Raw genomic sequence first — 18,662 nt, 5'->3', positions numbered from 1 at the left:
CTCATGTGGCTGGTAGGAGCATCAAATTTAAAATAGGGGTTAATTATTTATAAATTGGGAAGCTCCCAAAATAATAGAACATCTTCTATCAGTGGAGATAAAGCTTCAGACTTGGGACTGTAAGGAAAATGTAGATTCTAAGTAGTGTTTTCAAATGTGGAATATACTACATTGGGTCATTATGGCAATGGATAGTACTGTCTTATATTGGCTTAGCAACTTATAGAGGTCACTTAGTATATTATTTTTTTAGAGTCCCACAACATCCCAGGGAGATTTGAAATCTGTAAATTAGAAACCTGAGGTATGATGAAGGGAGTGGAAAAAAATATTCTTTTTCTTCAACATGTATTATGTTAGGTAGGTTCTGTGTCAGGTGTTTTACATATTTTTTTTTTAATATTTCAGTCCCAGGGAGTACATATGTTACCCCTATCAATCTTTACAACCATTGTATGAAATATACTTTTAATGTCCCCTTTTGCAGATGAAGAAAACTAAAGGTCAGACAGGTTAAATTACTTGCCAAGGTTGCACAGCTAGTCAGAGGTGGAGTTGAGACTTAAATTCCCATCTTTCAACTACAGATCTTAAGTGTTCATTTTATTTTCTTATATCTACTATCTTGGTTACATAATCCCCCTATTCTCTAAGACTCAAAATCACATTTTTACTCTAAAACCTCATTACAATTTTATACATCACTACTGCTATTAAGAGGCTCAGAGAAGTGACATGATTTATCAAAGGTGGCTAAACAAGTGATAGAACCAGGATTTGAATCCAGGTATGTCTGTCTCTAAGGTCCATGCTTATTCCACTATCATGCTGTCTCTCTAACCCCAATTCATATTTATAGTCTCTTACCTAAGAAGCTTTGGGGCTAAGACATACCCTGGATAATGGAGCACATGTAACTGGCCCCTATTGTGTCAAACCTAACACCTAAGATTTATTATCCTATTAGTCTACGACTCCTAACCTACTCAAATCCACTTCAAGAACTCGCATGTCATTTTTGTGACACCCATTCTAATTTACCATAAATCAAATAATTCTAGAAAATGAATGCTGAATAGGATTTAAGAGGCTATTTAGACAAACTTTCCCATTTTACAGATGTGGCAAATGTGACCTAGATATGGAAAGGCACCTGTCTAAAGTCATATAAAGTTTTTCACAAACCTGAGACTACAATTCAAACCTAATCACTTATCTACTATTCTTTCCATTGCCTCATATGCTCTTCCTCTCCTCTGACGCATCTGATGCTCCTCAATACATTGCTCTGCAATGACATTACTTTAATGTTTCTCCCTTTGAAAATGAAACCTTCCACTCCTATTGCTATTGAGTTCCAACCAGAGTGTAACTATGTACCCACAATACACCATGATCTCCTACAGAAATGTTACTCTCTTTTAATTAATCTCCCCTTCACTCCCTGTTCAATATGTTGAAAATGTCTCCAGGCATTAATTGTTTAGAATTCTAAGCAAATAACAAAACGCTGATTAAAAGTCTACCTATTCATCCCCAAGCTATCTTATGTTCAAGGTGGGGAAGATTAAACACAGAGAGATGTGCCCAAAGTTACCCAGCAAGTTTCACAGCAGATTCAGGAAAAAACCTGGGTCCCCTGACTTCTAATCTAGTGTGCTATCCTTTATCCCAAGATGCCTCAACTGGAAGACTTATCTATGGCTTCAGGCCAGAAGCCCAGCCTCCTTTGACCATTATCGTACCTCTGTCTTACAACCCAAGGGTCAGAAATCTTGGATCTCACCTCGAAAGTGACTGTTGACTTGACAGCTAATTAACCAGGTACCAGGTTCCCAGGGCACCATCTCGGCAGTCACAAAGGTGGCTGGAAAGATCTGAGCCACATCAGTGTGGTGTCCACGGGTAGTCAGCATCTGTCCATGGAAAAATGCTGTGTGGACATCAACTTCATTGCCCATGCCAAACAAGTGCCAGGCCACACGTCTCTGTGCACACATGTTCAGCTCTGGTAAATTCCCAAAAACAAAACCATTGATTGCTGCAAAAGAAAATCGAAGGAAAATATCAAGATTAGGAAAGGACACCCGAATGGAAGAAGCCTTACCATTTGACAGTAATAGATGACATTTAAATGAGGTTATAAAGAGCACACTGTGTTGACCATATCTTCTTTAAATCTCAAAAACATCCCTGAGAAATAGGCAGATATCATTAGTCTCATTAAAAAGAGAGAGAGAGAGAGAAAAAAAAACCAAGACTTAGAGAGGTGAAGTTACTTCTTTCCCAATGCCATAGAGCTAATAAATTCTTAAAGCCAATATTCCAAACTAGAAATGTGAAGAAGCACTCTAAGGAATTTAGTTATTTTGCAGGCTATTATTTCAGGATGGTTTCATTCTAAAAATTTCAACAGGACAATTGTCAAACTGGCTGACTAATTAACATGGCTATTATAATCAATTGGTATAAAATTCAAGAGAAAGTTGAGCTGTCCAAGCCATCCTTTATATCTTCCTTCTGAATTTCCGCCTCATTTTGGGGCTGTATGGTTTTTAGCCCACCCCTGTCACCAGTGGCCAGTAAATGACTTCCTTAATGAAATAAAAACAAAATCGACTTGTTGATATTCCTAAAATCAGTTCACTATTCATGCCTCAGATCTTCTGTGCCTTTAGTTTCTTTTTTAATTTAATTAATATGGTCAATGCCCTTATAGACATAAGCACAGAGTAAGATGGGAGATATAAACAAGGTAGCTTGAAAGCAACCATTTTTCTCCTCAAAGTGGATAATTTTGCTAACTTCTTCCTTTTTAAAACAAATCAATATTAATTAATTGTATCAGTGGGAAACTCACAGCAAAGTAATTGAGTATATACTATATAACTTTAGGCTGTGTGCTATTCCACAGGCTGTCATCAGCCTATGTGCTATTCTACATTATGAGGCAGAATAGCCTAAGGGCAAGAGCATAATCTATGTAGTCAGAGAGATCAGGGTTGGAATTTTAGCTGTGCCATTTATCTGCTGCATAATCTTAGGAGCCTTGGTGTCCTCACATGTAAAACAGGGAAGAGCCATCTACTACTCCTTGCCCTTGTGATGACTGAAAAGGATTATGTATGTGAAAGCATCCACCAAATACTAGGCCCAGTGGATACCCTCCAACAATGTTCCCTGTCACAATGTGGCCACCTTTTCCCAACTCACCATGCATCTTATTGCTCTCCTGAAATGTTTCATCTTCTTTGTCCACTGAAGCAGGATCTAAGCAGTAAGTGGCAATGTTCTCATCGAGATGCCAACTGAGGTTCTCATCTACCACACTGAAGAGCAGGAAGAAATCATGGTCTACATCCCGCCGTTGAGGAGGGGAGTTCCCATCTAGGGCTCCTAGAGCAAGTAAGAAAGTTTCCCTTGAGAAAATCCTTTCCTTAGCAATAGTAAGCTGAAAGGGGTATTCATAAGAAAGGAATAGAAAGAGAGGGGCCTTAAGAATCTGTAAGCAACAGAAAAGCAGATATAACCTTCTTGGGTTAATTTCTATTTCCGAACTCCCCATTTAAAATCACCAATTCAGTTGAACCTAGGACTTGATGTTAAGGCACATAGAATCTACAATAATTCCCTCCCACCATCCCTGCCTATGTCTTCAACCCAGGGCCTAAACCTGACCACATTCCTGCCACCCTCTGGTCTTCAAGTCTGACTCTTCCTGGAGCATGTCCTATTACCAGCAAAATCCTCCCAAACCCTGATGACCACACTTTCAATCTTATCCATATCTAAACTCTTACCACATATCTGATTTCAATGTGACTTGACTCCTATAATGACTAATTTGAGATTTAAAAGTGAAACAACAAAAAATAAAAAGGAGAAAAGTTCGGTGTTTTGTTGTTTTTAATAACAATAATTTTAAAAAAGGTTCCTACGATCATCATGGTGGACAAGAGTCAGGACTAGATTGCAGCTCAGACTTGAATGGACAGAGCAGCATGTGGAGGCTTGCATCATGAATTTTAGCTCCAGCACCCTGCATGAACACACCAGGAATCCCAAGAGGACCCACAGACCCTCTGAAGGAAATGGACTGCTCCTGCAGGACTCGGGAGACACCCCAAATACTGCACTGGTATTCACAGCAGAGAGACCCATACACAGTTCACATCACAGGACTCTGTGCAGACAACCTCCAGTATCAGTCCAGAGTCAGGTAGACTTGCTGGGTGGCTAGACCCAAAAGAGAGACAACAATCACTGGAGCTCAGCTCACAGGAAGCCGCATCCATAAAAAAGAAGGGAGAGATCAAGAGAACACCCTTTGAGCCAAAGAACCTGAAGAACAGCCTTGAGCCCTAGACCTTCCCTCTGACAGAGCTTACCCAAATGAGAAGGAACCAGAAATCCAACTCAGGTAATATGACAAAACAAGGTTCTTTAACACCCCCAAAAAATCACGCTAGCTCACCAGCAATGGATCCAAACCAAGATTTAAAAAAAAAAAAAAAAAAAAAAAAAAAATCCCTGATTTACCTGAAAAAGAATTCAGGAGGTTAGCTATTAAGCTAATCAGGGAGGCACCAGAGAAAGGTGAAGCCTAATGAAAGGAAATAAAGAAAAAACAACAACAACTACAAAAATAAGAAGTGAAGGGAGAAATATTCAAGGAAATAGATAGCATAAAGAAAAAACAATCAAAACTTCAGGAAACATTGGACACACTTATAGAAATGCGAAATCCTTTGGAAAGTCTCAGCAATAGAATTGAACAAGTAGAAGAAAAAAATTCGAAGGCTGATGACAAGGTCTTCAAATTAACCCAATCCAACAAAGACAAAGAAAAAAGAATAAGAAAACATGAACAAAGCCTCCAAGAAGTCTGGGATTATGTTAAATGACCAAACCTAAGAATAATTGCTATTCCCGAGGAAGAAGGGAATTCTAAAAGTTTGGGAAACATATTTGGAGGAGTAATAGGGGAAAACTTCCCTGGCCTTGCTAGAGACCTAGACATCCAAATACAAGAAGCACAAAGAACACCTGGGAAATTCATCACAAAAACATGATCCCCTAGGCACATTGTCATCAGGCTATATAATGTTAAGACAAAGAAGGAAAGAATCTTAAGAGCTGTGAGACAAAAACACCAGGTCACCTATAAAGGAAAACCTATCAGATAAACAGCATATTTCTCAGCAGAAACTCTACAGGCTAGAAGGGATTGTGGCTCTATCTTCAGCTTCCTCAAACAAAACAATTACCAGCCAAGAATTTAGTATCAAGCAAAACTCAGCATCATATATGAAGGAAAGGTACAGTCTTTTTCAGACAAACATATGCTGAGAGAATTTGCCACTACCAAGCCACCACTACAAGAACTGCTAAAATGAGTTCTAAATATTTAAACAAATCCAGAAAATACATAAAAATGAAAACTCTTGAAAACATAAATCAATCACACAGGACCTATGAAACAAAAATAAAATTTAAAAAGCAAAAACAAAACAAAACAAAACAAAACAAAATCCAAGGTACACAGGCAACAAATAGCATGATGAATGCAATGGTACCTCATATCTCAATACTAACATTGAATGTAAATGGCCTAAATGCCCCACTTAAAAAATACAAAAATGCAAAGTGGATAAGAAATCACCAACCATCTCCTGCTTCAGGAGACTCACCTAACACATAAGGACCCACATAAACTTAAAGTCAAGGGGTGGAAAAAGGTATTTCATGCAAAAGGAAACCAAAAGTGAGTAGCAGAAGCTATTCTCATATCAGACAAAACAAACATGAAAGCAACAACAGTTAAAAGGGACAAAGAGGGACATTATATAATGGTAAAAGGCCTTGTCCATGAGGAAAATATTACAATCCTTAACATATATGCACCTAACACTGGAGGTCCCAAATTTATAAAGCAGTTACTAATAGACCTAAGAAATGCCATACACAGCAACACAATAATAGTGGGAGACTTCAATACTCCATTGACAGCACTAGACAGATCACCAAGGCAGAAAGTCAACAAAGAAACAACAGACTTAAACTATACTTTGGAACAAATAGGCTTAACAGATATATACAGAATATTTCATCCAACAAACGCAGATTACACATTCTATTCAACTGCGCATGGAACTTTCTCCAAGATAGATAATATGATAGGCAATAAAACAAGCCTCAATAAATTTAAGAAAATTGAAATTATATCAAGCACTCTCTCGGATCACTGTAGAATAAAACTGGAAATCAACTCTGAAAGGAACCTTCAAAACCATGGAAATAAATGGAAATTAATCTGCTCCTGAATGAGCATTGGGCAAAAAATGAAATCAAGATGGAAATTTAAAAATTCTTCGATCTGACTGACAATAATAACACAACGTATAAAAGCCTCTGTGATACAGCAAGAGTGATGCTAAGAGGGAATTTCATAGCTCTAAACGCCTACATCAAAAAGATTGAAAGAGTGCAAACTGACGTTCTAAGGTCACACCTCAAGGAACTAGAGAAACAAGAACAAACCAAACCCAAACACTAGAGATGAAAGGAAATAACCAAGATCAGAGAAGAACTAAAGGAAATTGAAACAAACAAAAAAAAATACAAAAGATAAATGAAACAAAAAGTTGGTTCTTTGAAAAAAAATAAATAAAATTGATATACCACTAGCAAGATTAACCAAGAAAAGAAGAGAGAAAATCCAAATGATCTCATTAAGAAATGAAAGGGGAGATATTACAACTGACACCACAGAAATACAAAAGATTCAAAGCTACTATGAACACCTTTATGCACGTAAACTAGAAACTCAAAAGAGATGAATAAATTCCTGTAAAAATACAATCCTTCTAGATTAAACCAGAAAGAATTTGATACCCTGAATACACCAGTAACAAGCAGCAAGATTAAAATGGCAGTTAAAAAATTACCAACCAAAAAACTCCAGGACTAGATGGATTCACAGTGGAATTCTACCAGACATTCAAAGAAGAATTGGTACCAATCCTTTTGACACTATTTCACAAGAGAGAGAAAGAAGAAACTCTCCTTAATTGATTCTATGAAGCCAGCAACACCCTAATACCAAAACCAGGAAAGAACATAACCAGAAAAGAAAACTAGGACCGATATCTCTGATGAACATAGGTCCTAAAATTCTTAGCAAAATACTAGCTAATGGAATCCAACAACATATCAAAAAGATAATCCACTGTGATCAAGTGGGTTTCATACTAACTTGATGGGTATGAAAGGGATGCAAGAATGGTTTAACATATGCAAGTCAATATATGTGATGCACCACGTGAACAGAATTTTATTATTATTATTATTATTATACTTTAAGTTCTATGGTACATGTGCATAACGTGCAGGTTAGTTACATATGTATAATTGTGCCATATTGGTGTGCTGCACCCATCAACTCGTCAGCACCCATCAACTCATCATTTACATCAGGTATAACTCCCAATGCAATCCCTCCCCCCTCCCCCCTCCCCATGATAGGCCCTGGTGTGTGATGTTCCCCTTCCCGAGTCCAAGTGATCTCATTATTCAGTTCCCACCTATGAGTGAGAACATGCACCACGTGAACAGAATTTTTTAAAAATCACATGATCCTCCAATAGATGCAGAAAATGCATTCGACAAAATCCAACATTCCTTTATGATTAAAACTCTCAGCAAAATTGGTATACAAGGGACAAACTCCAATATAATAAAAGCTATATATGACAAACCCACAGCCAATATTATACCGAATGTGGAAAACTTGAAAGCATTCCCTTTGAGACCTGGAATAAGACAAGGATGCCCACTCTCACCACTCCTCTTCAACTTAGTACAGGAAGTCCTAGCCAGAGAAATCAGACAAGAGAAAGAAATAAAGGGCATCCAAATCGGTAAAGAGGAAGTCAAACTGTCACTGTTTGCTGATGATATGATAGTTTACCTTGAAAACCCTAAATTGGACTCCTCCAGAAGCCGCTAGAACTGATAAAAGAGTTCAGCAAAGTTTCTGGATATAAGATAAATATACACAAATCTGTAGCTCTTCTATACACTACCAGTGACCAAGCAGAGAATCAAATCAAGAACTCAACCCCTTTTACAACAGCTTCAAAAACAAACAAAAAACCAAACAAACAAATAAATAAATAAATACTTAGGACTATACCTAACTGAGGAGGTGAAAGACCTCTACAAGGAGAACTACAAAACACTGCCGAAAGAAATCATAGATGACGCAGACAAATGGAAACACATCCCTGCTCATGGTTGGTTAGGATCAATATTGTGAAAATAACCACACTGCCAAAAGCGATCTACAAATCCAATGCAATTCCCATTAAAATACCACCATCATTCTTCACAGAATTAGAAAAACAATTCTAAAATTCATACGGAACCAAAAAAGTGTCCGCATAGCCAAAGCAATACTAAGCAAAAAGAACAAATCTGGAGGCATCACACTACCTGATTTCAAACTATACTATAAGGCCATTTCACCAAAACAGCATGGTACTGGTATAAAAATAGGCACTTGGACCAATGGAACAGAATAGAGAACTCAGAAATAAACCCAAATACTTACAGCCAACTGATCTTTGACAGAGCAAACAAAAACATAAAGTAGAGTAAAGACACCCTTTTCAACAAATGGTACTGAGATAATTGGCTAGCACATGTAAGAGAAAGAAACTGGATCCTTATCTCTCACCTTATACAAAAATCAAATCAAGATGAATTAAGGACTTAAATATAAAACCTAAAACTATAAAAATTCTAGAAGAAAACATTAGATAAATCCTTCTAGACATTGGCTTAGGCAAAGATTTCATGAGTAAGAACCCAAAGGCAAATGCAATAAAAACAAAGAAAAATAGTTGGGACTTAATTAAACTAAAGAGTTTTTGCACGCTAACAGGAACAGTCAGCAGAGTAAACAGACAACCCACAGAGTGGGAAAAAATCTTCACAATCCATACGTCTAACAAAGGACTAATATCCAGAATCTACAGTGAACTCCAACAAATCAACAAGAAAAAAACAAATGAACAATCTCATCAAAAAGTGGGCTAAGAACAGGAATAGACAATTCTCACAACAAGATATACAATTGGCCAACAAACATATGAAAAAATCCTCAACATCACTAATGATTAGCGAAATGCAAGTCAAAACCACAGTGCACTACCACCTTACTCTTGCAAGAATGACCAAAATCAAAAAATCAAAAAACAGTAGATGTTGGCTTGGATGTGGTGAACAGGGAACAGTTACTTCTACACTGCTGGTGGAAATGTAAACTAGTAGAGCCACATGGAAAACAGTGTGGAGATTGCTTAATGAACTAAAAGTAAAATTACCATTTGATCCAGCAATCCCACTACTGGGTATCTACCCAGAGGAAAAGAAGTCATTATACAAAAAAGATATTTGCACATGCATGTTTATAGTGGCACAATTCACAATTGCAAAATCAATCATGGAACGAACTCAAATACTCATCAATCAACAAGTGAATAAAGAAACTGTGGTGTGTATATATTTATATATATATACACACACACACACACACACACACACACACGATGGACTAACTCAGCCATAAAAAGGAATGAATTAATGGCATTTGCAGTGACCTGGATGAGATTGAAGACTATTATTGTAGGTGAAGTAACTCAGGAATGGAAAACTAAACATTGTATGTTCTCACTGACATGTGGGAGTTAAGCTATGAGGGTGCAAAAGAATAAGAATGATACAATGGACTTTGGGGATTTGGGGAAAAGGCTGGGAGGTGGGCGAGGGATAAAAGGCTACAAATAGGGTGTAGTGTGTAGTGCTCAGGAGATAGGTGCACCAAAATCTCACAAATCACCGCTAAAGAACTTATTCATGTAACCAAATACCACCTGCACCACAATAACCTATTGAAAAAAAAAAAATTGTTCCTAACCCACAAACAAAGAAAAAAGTAATGAAATTGAAAAAAAAAAAATAGTGGAAAGTGAGTTTAGCAGAGATTTTCCTTGCTAATAAACAAGAGTGCTGAATTAGCACTCCTCAAGCTGCTGCCCAATATGTAGGTGGTTCAACCATATCACTGCTACCCCTAGATGTCCCAAACTGCACCTCATAGCTTATCTTTGGGACCTGTACCTCTTTTACAGGTGATGAGAGGCCCAATTAGGCCAGTTGCAATGTCTCGTGGAGCATCTACATGAGAATGGTAGATCCAGGTGAGGCACGCTGGGTCAGCATCGGTGGGTGCATGGCTTTCTGGAATGGTCCAGTTGTAGATATGGCTGCCCCCCGGGGGAACAGAGTCATCGGCTTTCAGTGGCCCAGAGGAGCCATCTGGATATAGGGAACCTAGAAATGAAATTGCACATGCCCAGGCCCAGAATAAGTGAGGGACCGTGGCAAATACATAAATTAAGACACAGCTGACATGTAGAACCCTAGGTCCGGTCTTATAAAATGTAGCATTCTAATGACTTGCATAGTGTTCCTCACAACCTAAGGAGAGCACAGTTTTAGGTAACATTTAACCTAAAAAATCCAGTCCTCACATTAACAATGGGTGGAAAGATTGTAGCCACTTGAAAAGTTCTATGGCTAGGAAAAGTACAGCTCGGCCTGATCTGGTAATGCCATAGCATAAAGCTGGTGGCATAGAAGCAAGGAAGAAGACATGATTCCCTCCCTTCAAGCACTCACTTAAAAAAAAAAAAAAAAGCAGGCAATCACATAATTTCAGTCTACAGTCAACTTAATGAATAGTTGGTTCGCTTCTCCATTGTATGGAAGAGAAAACTAAGGAAAAGCAACTTGTCCAGGATCATACAGGGATTCAGTGGCCCAGCCAGAGTCTTCTGACTTCCCTTTCTATTCCTCTCACTCACTGTTGTCAGTATTATAAATCACTGGGCCAGGAATAAGGGAAGTAGAGATAAATAAGCTGAACTCCACTTTAGGGAAAAACGAAATGGAAACTTTCAGAAGACTGTGACACTAGGATGACAATCCTTCACATTTATAGCATTCTCTTTTCTTTTCATAGAATATTCAAATATTCTATGGAAATGCCATTCAAATAGTTCCTTGTGTTAAGAGGTAGACTGTGTCTTCACATTTCTGAGAAGGAATCTGAGACCTAGAGAGAGACAATGACTTGTCCAAGTCACACAATATATGAATGGCAGAGCTGATACCAGTGCCCACCCTTGTTTACTCTGAGGAGAGTCTTTGCCACCTCAGATAAATAGGAAGAAAAGACAACCTTCACTGCCAACTCTTCTCCTTCAAATGGCAGTAAAGGAAAAGTGATATTTGTTGGGCATGGGGGAAAGAAACGGCAAAATGGTTTACCTTCGGAGTCCTTCTCGTAGAAGACACCATGAGGGTGGATGGTATAGGGACGAGTGGCAAAATTCTTCAGGTGGATAAGAATGACATCCCCCACTTCAGCCTGCAACACTGGCCCCAGGAAGCCCAACCAGGCAGGCTGGGCCACTTCATCTGTGTATGAGTCATCCTTGTATTCCTTATAGATGGTCTTCTTGTAGATTCCCCCTATCCGGTTCTTGTCAGACTTTAAGAAGCTGGAAGCCACTCTGGGAAAGAAGAAAGAGAGTCATAATTTTGCCCCCCATCTTCAAGCCTTGGAAGGCTCCTTTTCCAGAGGAGACTGGCCAAAAAGTGAATATCTTTGTTTAGGACAAAATAAGAGGAAACGGGATTGTACTGATCAAAACACTAACGTTTTAGATTTAACTGTTAAAAATTTCAAATATCAGCATATGAAATTGCTGATATTTGACCACTTTAAACCCACATAAAAGGCAATTTCACATAGTTTGACACAATATATAGTAACAAAGAGACAACCAACTGTGGACTGACTCTTTAAGTGATCGACTCCTCGTCGACATAGCCTGACTTAACATCATTCTGAGACATATGGGAGACTTTAGGGCATAGTGGTTATAACTCCAAAGTTTGGAGCCAAGCCACTTGGACTGATTGCTTACTCTGTCACTTCCAAATTAGTGGGATGTTGAACAAGTTATTTAACTACTCCGTACACAATTTGCCCATCTGTAAAATGAAAATAATCATAGTTCCTAACTCAGAGAGCTTTTATTGGTGACTAAAAGACATTCAAATACACGAAGAGCTTAGGACAGTGGCAAATAGTAAAAGCTCAATAAATATGGACTATTACTTCAAAGTACTAGGGATGGAAGATAATGAATTTATTCCCTCAAAAAAATTAATACAAGGACTCTGACTCTGAAACTAGATGAATACTTTGTGTCAAAAAAGACAGAATTGTTATTCCTACTATACTCTAATTCTTCTCAGAGAACTCAGAGATATTACAATCAACTTTGGAAAACTCCAAAGCTTTGGAGAGAAAAAATGAGTCACGGTCACAAAAGATTTTTTCGTACATTCATTTATTCTTTAACAGATATTTGTGGAGCACTTGCTATTTTCTAAGATCAGGAAAGGTGAATCCTGTGGGATCTATGAGGGACAGAGTGGTGAGAAGAGCATTAGTTTACGTTCACATTATCCAGGTTCAAATCCTATCTCTTTCATTTACTAGTTATAGGACTTGGATAAGTCACTTGCCCTCCCTGAGCCTCAGTTTTCTCATCTATAAAATAACTGCACACATACTTACCTTCTAGAGTTTTTGTGAGAGTTGAGACAAAGAATGTAAATTTCTAGTATGGTCTGTATCACAGTACATAAGTGAGAGCTATTACCATTAATTCCTTGATTCTAAGGTTTACTTTCTTTTTTTACATTTTCACATATCTGAAATAAATATACAGTAGCTTCACCAAACTATAGAAGCATAGCTCCCACACATATATCTTATAAACACTGTATATATTTCATTATTCTTTTTTAAAATCAAACAGCTGTTATTAAATAAGTAAACATTGTGGGTTTCAGATTAGAAAACAGCAAATATGGAATTCTCTTTAAGACTCTAAAAATGTTATGGCAAACTCCAGATGAAATACTGGCTTCTGAGTCAACTAGCCTTCTTCCCAGGAAATATGCCATTAAGTATGCACAGCTCGGAGTGATCAGGAGTTGGAGGCTACCACATCCAGGGAAAGGGGCCACAAGAGGCTACTTCCTGACCTCAAGGGTGCTCCCACAACTTCCCCACAAATACCACAAGAAATTAAACCTACATGTCACTGTCCAGAGGCTGGTTCGTGATGACATTTCTTCCCTTGGGAGCATAGTTCCACTGCACATCCTGGATGCCCAGGTAGTAGACTCGAGTGGCTCCATCAGTCAGTTGAGGCCACAAGGACTGCATGAACAGCAGAGGCCAGAGGAGGTGGCCTGACTCCATGGCCCACATTACTCTGGGAAACAGGCAAATAAAAACTGCTGGTGTAGAAGAAAGAGAACAAAAGGGCTTTCTACGTGTCCAGAAAACTGAAGAGGCATGAGCCAGATTGAGTGACTGAGAAAGCAAAACCCAATTAGCCCAGTTTCTTTAGCTTACCTGATTCCTTCTGGTTCAATAAGTGTTCAGTGATTGGATTTTGAAGGGCATAGTTAAAAAGTCACCCATGCTGCTAATCGGGTATTACTAGTTCCTTCAGAAGAGAGATCTGGATCCAGTTTTTTCTTTTTTTTTTTAATTTTTATTTTTTATTTATTTATTTATTTATTTATTTATTTTTTATTATTATACTTTAAGTTCTAGGGTACATGTGCATAACGTGCAGGTTTGTTACATATGTATACTTGTGCCATGTTGCTGTGCTGCACCCATCAACTGGTCATTTACATCAGGTATAACTCCCAATGCAATCCCTCCCCCCTCCCCCCTCCCCATGATAGGCCCCGGTGTGTGATGTTCCCCTTCCGGAGTCCAAGTGATCTCATTGTTCAGTTACCACCTATGAGTGAGAACATGCGGTGTTTGGTTTTCTGTTCTTGTGATAGTTTGCTAAGAATGATGGTTTCCAGCTGCATCCATGTCCCTGTTTTTTCAAAGGTGTAGGAGGAAGAATGTTCTCTCTCCCAAGAATCAGGAAACAGGCACCAGAAGCCTTATTGGGCCGCTAACACTAATTCTCCCTTTGCCTCTGTTTTCCCATAGGCAAAATGGGAACACTCATTGTTGCCACTTCCTATCCTCTCTAAATTGTACTTAACAACAAGTGAGAATTTACCAAAAAATATTTACTAGAATATTCATAAACCCAAAATAGAAACAGTCAAAATGTTCACGAACACTATAATGAATGAACACATTGCATTTTATTCATAAAATGAAATTCTTTATAGCAATAATAATGAACAAACTGCAACTACACAAAACAATATGAATGACTATGACAAATGTAATGTTTAAAAAAATAGACACAAAATAGTACATATTGTATGATTTCATTTAAATAAAGTACAAAATCAGGCCAACATAATCTACACTGGTAGAAGTAAGGATAATGTTTGCCTTGGAGTAGGATTCTGTGACTGGGAAGGGAAGAGGAGGGCTTCTAAGTAATGCTCTGTTTCTTGATCTACATGCTGGTTGAAAAAGCATGCTCAGTTTATGAAGATACATTGAGCTATAAACAAGATTTGTGCACTTTATGTGTATTATACTTCAAAAGTTAACAATGAACCAAAAATAAATGATAGTATGTGAGGGAAGTATTTTGAACTTCTCAGAAGAAATGTTGTCTGCTGATTCCCAAGGCTATTCATAAACTCACTTCATAGGTCTAATCCTGAGTCAGAAGCAGACCCAAGATTCTAACCTCTCACTTCAATGCATAAGTCAGGACGTTAGATTTCCTGGGACTAGGACGAAGCACTCAGTGATACCATACACAGTTACAGTCAAACACAGAAACATGGACAGCATTACATAAATACATAAACTTACACACACAGGTACATGTAGTCTTACCTAAAAGCAGAGATGCACACACTTCCATTTACACATAAAATCACTCTGTTACATAAAATCTTAGTCAACTTCAGGACAATAATAATAATAATAAAGCTATATTTATTGTATGTGCATGGTGCACCTGTTCCAAGTGTTTTACACAGATTAAATCATTTATTCCTCACAACCACCCTATGAAGTAGACACCATTATTATCCCCTTATTACAATAGAGAAACTGCAGAAAAGAGGTGTAAAGTAGTTTGCCCAAAGCCATCTAGATAAAAATCGGTAGAGTTGGGATTTGAGCTCAGGAAGTGTGGGTCCAGCATAATCACCATGCTGTATTACCTTCCACAAAAATATACTTGCACACTCACATGTATATACACAGAGAACATACATATGCCCATAGCTACAGCCATATTTGTGAAAAAAACACATACATTCTGAAACAAGCAATTACATGCAGTTACAATCATTTTACAAACAGACACACATACTCATGTAGGCAGAAATATACCTAATAGATTGTATTAATGATAATGATGATAATGGCTACTATTCACTGAGAGATTATTACATAGTAGCACCATGTCCAGTGCTTTATATAAATTATTTCACTAAATCTTCAACCCAAGCACATGAAACAGGCATTGTTAATAAAAAATAGAGAATCAAATGTATGCACAGATTTACATATGGATAGAAAATGCCCAGATATTTACCCTTTTTAAGAAACAAACTTATAGACTACTTCACAAACTCCCAGTCCTCTCCATATGCAGCAGTGACCCAAGTGCTAATCCCTAGATTCCATATTATATTTGGCAGAAAGCCCTTGATGTAAGAGAGGATCTGTTTTGTGGTTCTTTATTCCAAAACCTGGCTCTCCTACTGACCAGCTGTGTAGCCTTGAGAATTTCTTAACCACTCAGAACCGGTTTTCTCATCTGTAAAATGGGTATAATAATACCAGCCTTGGAGAAATAAATCAGAAAGCTTACGTGAAAGGGACAAGTATAATCCATGTTTGGAACATAGTAGGCAGTAGTAACTACTGGTTGCCTTCCTCTTCCTTTTCCCTCCTGGCTACAGTTTGCTAATTCATCTCTACAGTCTCCCATGCATCATACTTTCTATTTTCCTACTCCAAGGGTTAATTTGAATACTTACTGCTCCAGAAGGCCACCTCTAGCCTCTCCATATCACTATCCTCTGAAGGGCTACTTACTAGCACCCAATTAGATTAAGTCAGACTCTGTATTATTGTTACCTTTCCATCTCATGACCTGCTTCGTGAACTGTCTTCATTTCTCAGATTGGACTACACACTCCTTGAGAGAGAATGTCATTTTTTAGAGGTCGCTGTGTATCTATTACCAGACATGGTGATGAAGGCCAAGTAGATGGGCAATAACAGCTATTGTTAAAGTGACATAAAGAAACACAAGCATACATTTTTCCATCAGTTGGGTCTGGTTCAAGTTCTAATACTTGTTCAGGGTGAATTTAGGCAAGTTTCTTCACCTCATTTTTCCCATCTATAAAATAATTGACTATATAAAGCTGGACTATATAGTTCTTACTTTTTGAGGGAGTCACAGAAGTTTGGTAATCTAAGTGCAGAACCATAAAAATGTGGTATATAATGAGCTCTCAAAGAGTCCTTCCAGCTTTCACATGCTGCCAATACTCACATTCACTGATGAAACACAGGCATACTCATATACACCTACATATAGCTCTATATATCCTACATATAGCTCTATATATGGTCACACAAATAGTCATGTCTTGGAATCCTCAACAGGGAGGGAGTGTCCTTGGTTCATTCCAAGTCTGAATGCAACATGGAACCCTTTCAATCTTCTTTCTCAGAGAGGTGTCAACAAAGCAGTTGTGCCTTGAACTCATTTACCTAGACAGAAAACTGTCCCAGGCAAGAGCTCCACAACTGGAGAAATACATGATAAAGCTGAAAATATTCCTAGAAGAGACTAGTACAGGCCTTCAGCATACAGTGAACAAGCATTCAACAGTGGTGACTTATGATCCAAATTGCTTAGACAATAGAATCTGGGGAGTGGGGGGAAGTGCCACCTAACATATCTCTAGCAGTTTCCATATTACAATGTGTTTTTCATATCTTCCATCTTACATAATTCTCAAGATCTTGAGAGATAAGGAATACTTACTCGATTTTGAATCCAGGGCACAGGCTTTGGTATCAGGCTACCTAAGTGAATCTTGGCTCCAGTTTTCCTAGCTGTATGACTTGGGAAACTTCTTCATTTATTTAACCACAGTGTCTTTATTTTTTAAATGGTATTAATACTATTAGCTACCTCATAGAGTTTTGTAGGGATTAAATTAATTAAGATCTGTAAGTACTTTAAGGGCATATGTAAGTGATCAAAAGGTATTAGTGGCTATTACTATCCCAAGTAAGGAAATCGTTTGGAAATGAAACTTGACAGGGCCATAAATATTTTCCATTTTATGAATAGCAACAAATATGTGCACACTCATAAATTCCCATATATGGTAACACATTCTAAGCGTACGGGAATATACACACAGGTATGAAAACACACACAGCCCAAGCTGAACTCTCTTCTTGGAAACAACATGCTATAATGTAAAGAACTAGAACTTTTGAGTCAGACGAACTTAGGTTTAAGTACTGTTTTACTCTGTATTTAAATAAGATAACTTTTTGCAGTATCTGGGACTTAGTAGGCACCTGATAAGTATTTTTCTTCCTTCTAATTATTGACATCCTTTCTTTCCTCCTCAAATCTGAATTTGTCATTGTTATTGCTGCTATTTAATTTGGTTTTATCTTATACTATAAGAGCAGAAAAAATGGAAAACCCATAAAATCCTTTGTAACCACTTAGATATTAGGCCGGGTGTGGTGGCTCATGCCTGTAATCCCAGCACTTTGGGAGAACGAGGTGGGCAGATCTTCTGAGGTCAGGAGTTCGAGACCAGCCTGACCAACATGGAGAAACCCCGTCTCTACTAAAAATACAAAAAATTAGCCGGGCGTGGTGGCACATGCTTGTAATCCCAGCTACCAGGGAGGCTGAGGCAGGAGAATCGCTTGAACCCGGGAGGCGGAGGTTGTGGTGAGCTGAAATCGCTCCATTGCACTACAGCCTGGGCAACAAGAGCAAAACACGGTCGCAATAAATAAATAAATAAATAAATAAATAAATAAATAAACAAAATAAAATAAAATAAAATATAACCACTTAGATATTTCATGGTAAAGTGGACTGCGTTCAGGTACAAGAAAAAAGTCAGTTCTAGCTCTGGATTCATCATTTATTGGTTATATGACCTTGAACAAGTCCCTAACTTCCTGAGCCTCAGTTTCCTGCTGTCTTAAATGAGGATTGTCTCTACTTTGGGCCCCTCATTAGTTTGTAATAAAGGTCAAATAATATGAAAGATGTGAAAACCCTGTGTAAGCTTTTCACTTGGGCAAGGCTATTTTTTTCTCAGCTAAGCCGATAGAGAAGAACCAGACTGCATCTATTGAGATAATCATGTGGTTTTTGTCTTTGGTTCTGTTTATATGCTGGATTACATTTATTGATTTGCATATGTTGAACCAGCCTTGCATCCCAGGGATGAAGCCAACTTGATCATGGTGGATAAGCTTTTTGATGTGCTGCTGGATCGGGTTT

At 38.0% G+C, this 18,662-nt stretch overlaps 1 protein-coding gene across 4 annotated transcripts in view; it reads right to left on the bottom strand.

The window, feature by feature from the left end:
* The window catches only part of HEPH (hephaestin), a 94,360-nt gene that overhangs the window by 69,816 nt on the left and 5,882 nt on the right, over positions 1 to 18,662 (bottom strand). For 3 of the 4 annotated variants that reach the window (XM_011966290.1, XM_011966291.1, XM_011966292.1), the window contains exons 2-6: positions 13,242 to 13,421; positions 11,395 to 11,639; positions 10,183 to 10,395; positions 3,214 to 3,396; positions 1,787 to 2,041 (exon numbers count right to left, since the gene is read on the bottom strand). In XM_011966290.1, the coding sequence (XP_011821680.1) occupies positions 1,787 to 2,041; positions 3,214 to 3,396; positions 10,183 to 10,395; positions 11,395 to 11,639; positions 13,242 to 13,421 (1,076 nt within the window). The remainder of the gene's footprint in view (positions 1 to 1,786; positions 2,042 to 3,213; positions 3,397 to 10,182; positions 10,396 to 11,394; positions 11,640 to 13,241; positions 13,422 to 18,662) is intronic. The other variant, XM_011966294.1, reaches the window with a different exon arrangement.

Source organism: Mandrillus leucophaeus, unplaced genomic scaffold, assembly GCF_000951045.1.
Source record: "Mandrillus leucophaeus isolate KB7577 unplaced genomic scaffold, Mleu.le_1.0 Scaffold753, whole genome shotgun sequence".
NCBI lineage: Eukaryota > Metazoa > Chordata > Mammalia > Primates > Cercopithecidae > Mandrillus > Mandrillus leucophaeus.
Note: the sequence above shows the minus strand (reverse complement) of the source record. Positions and strands in the feature narration are given on the sequence as shown.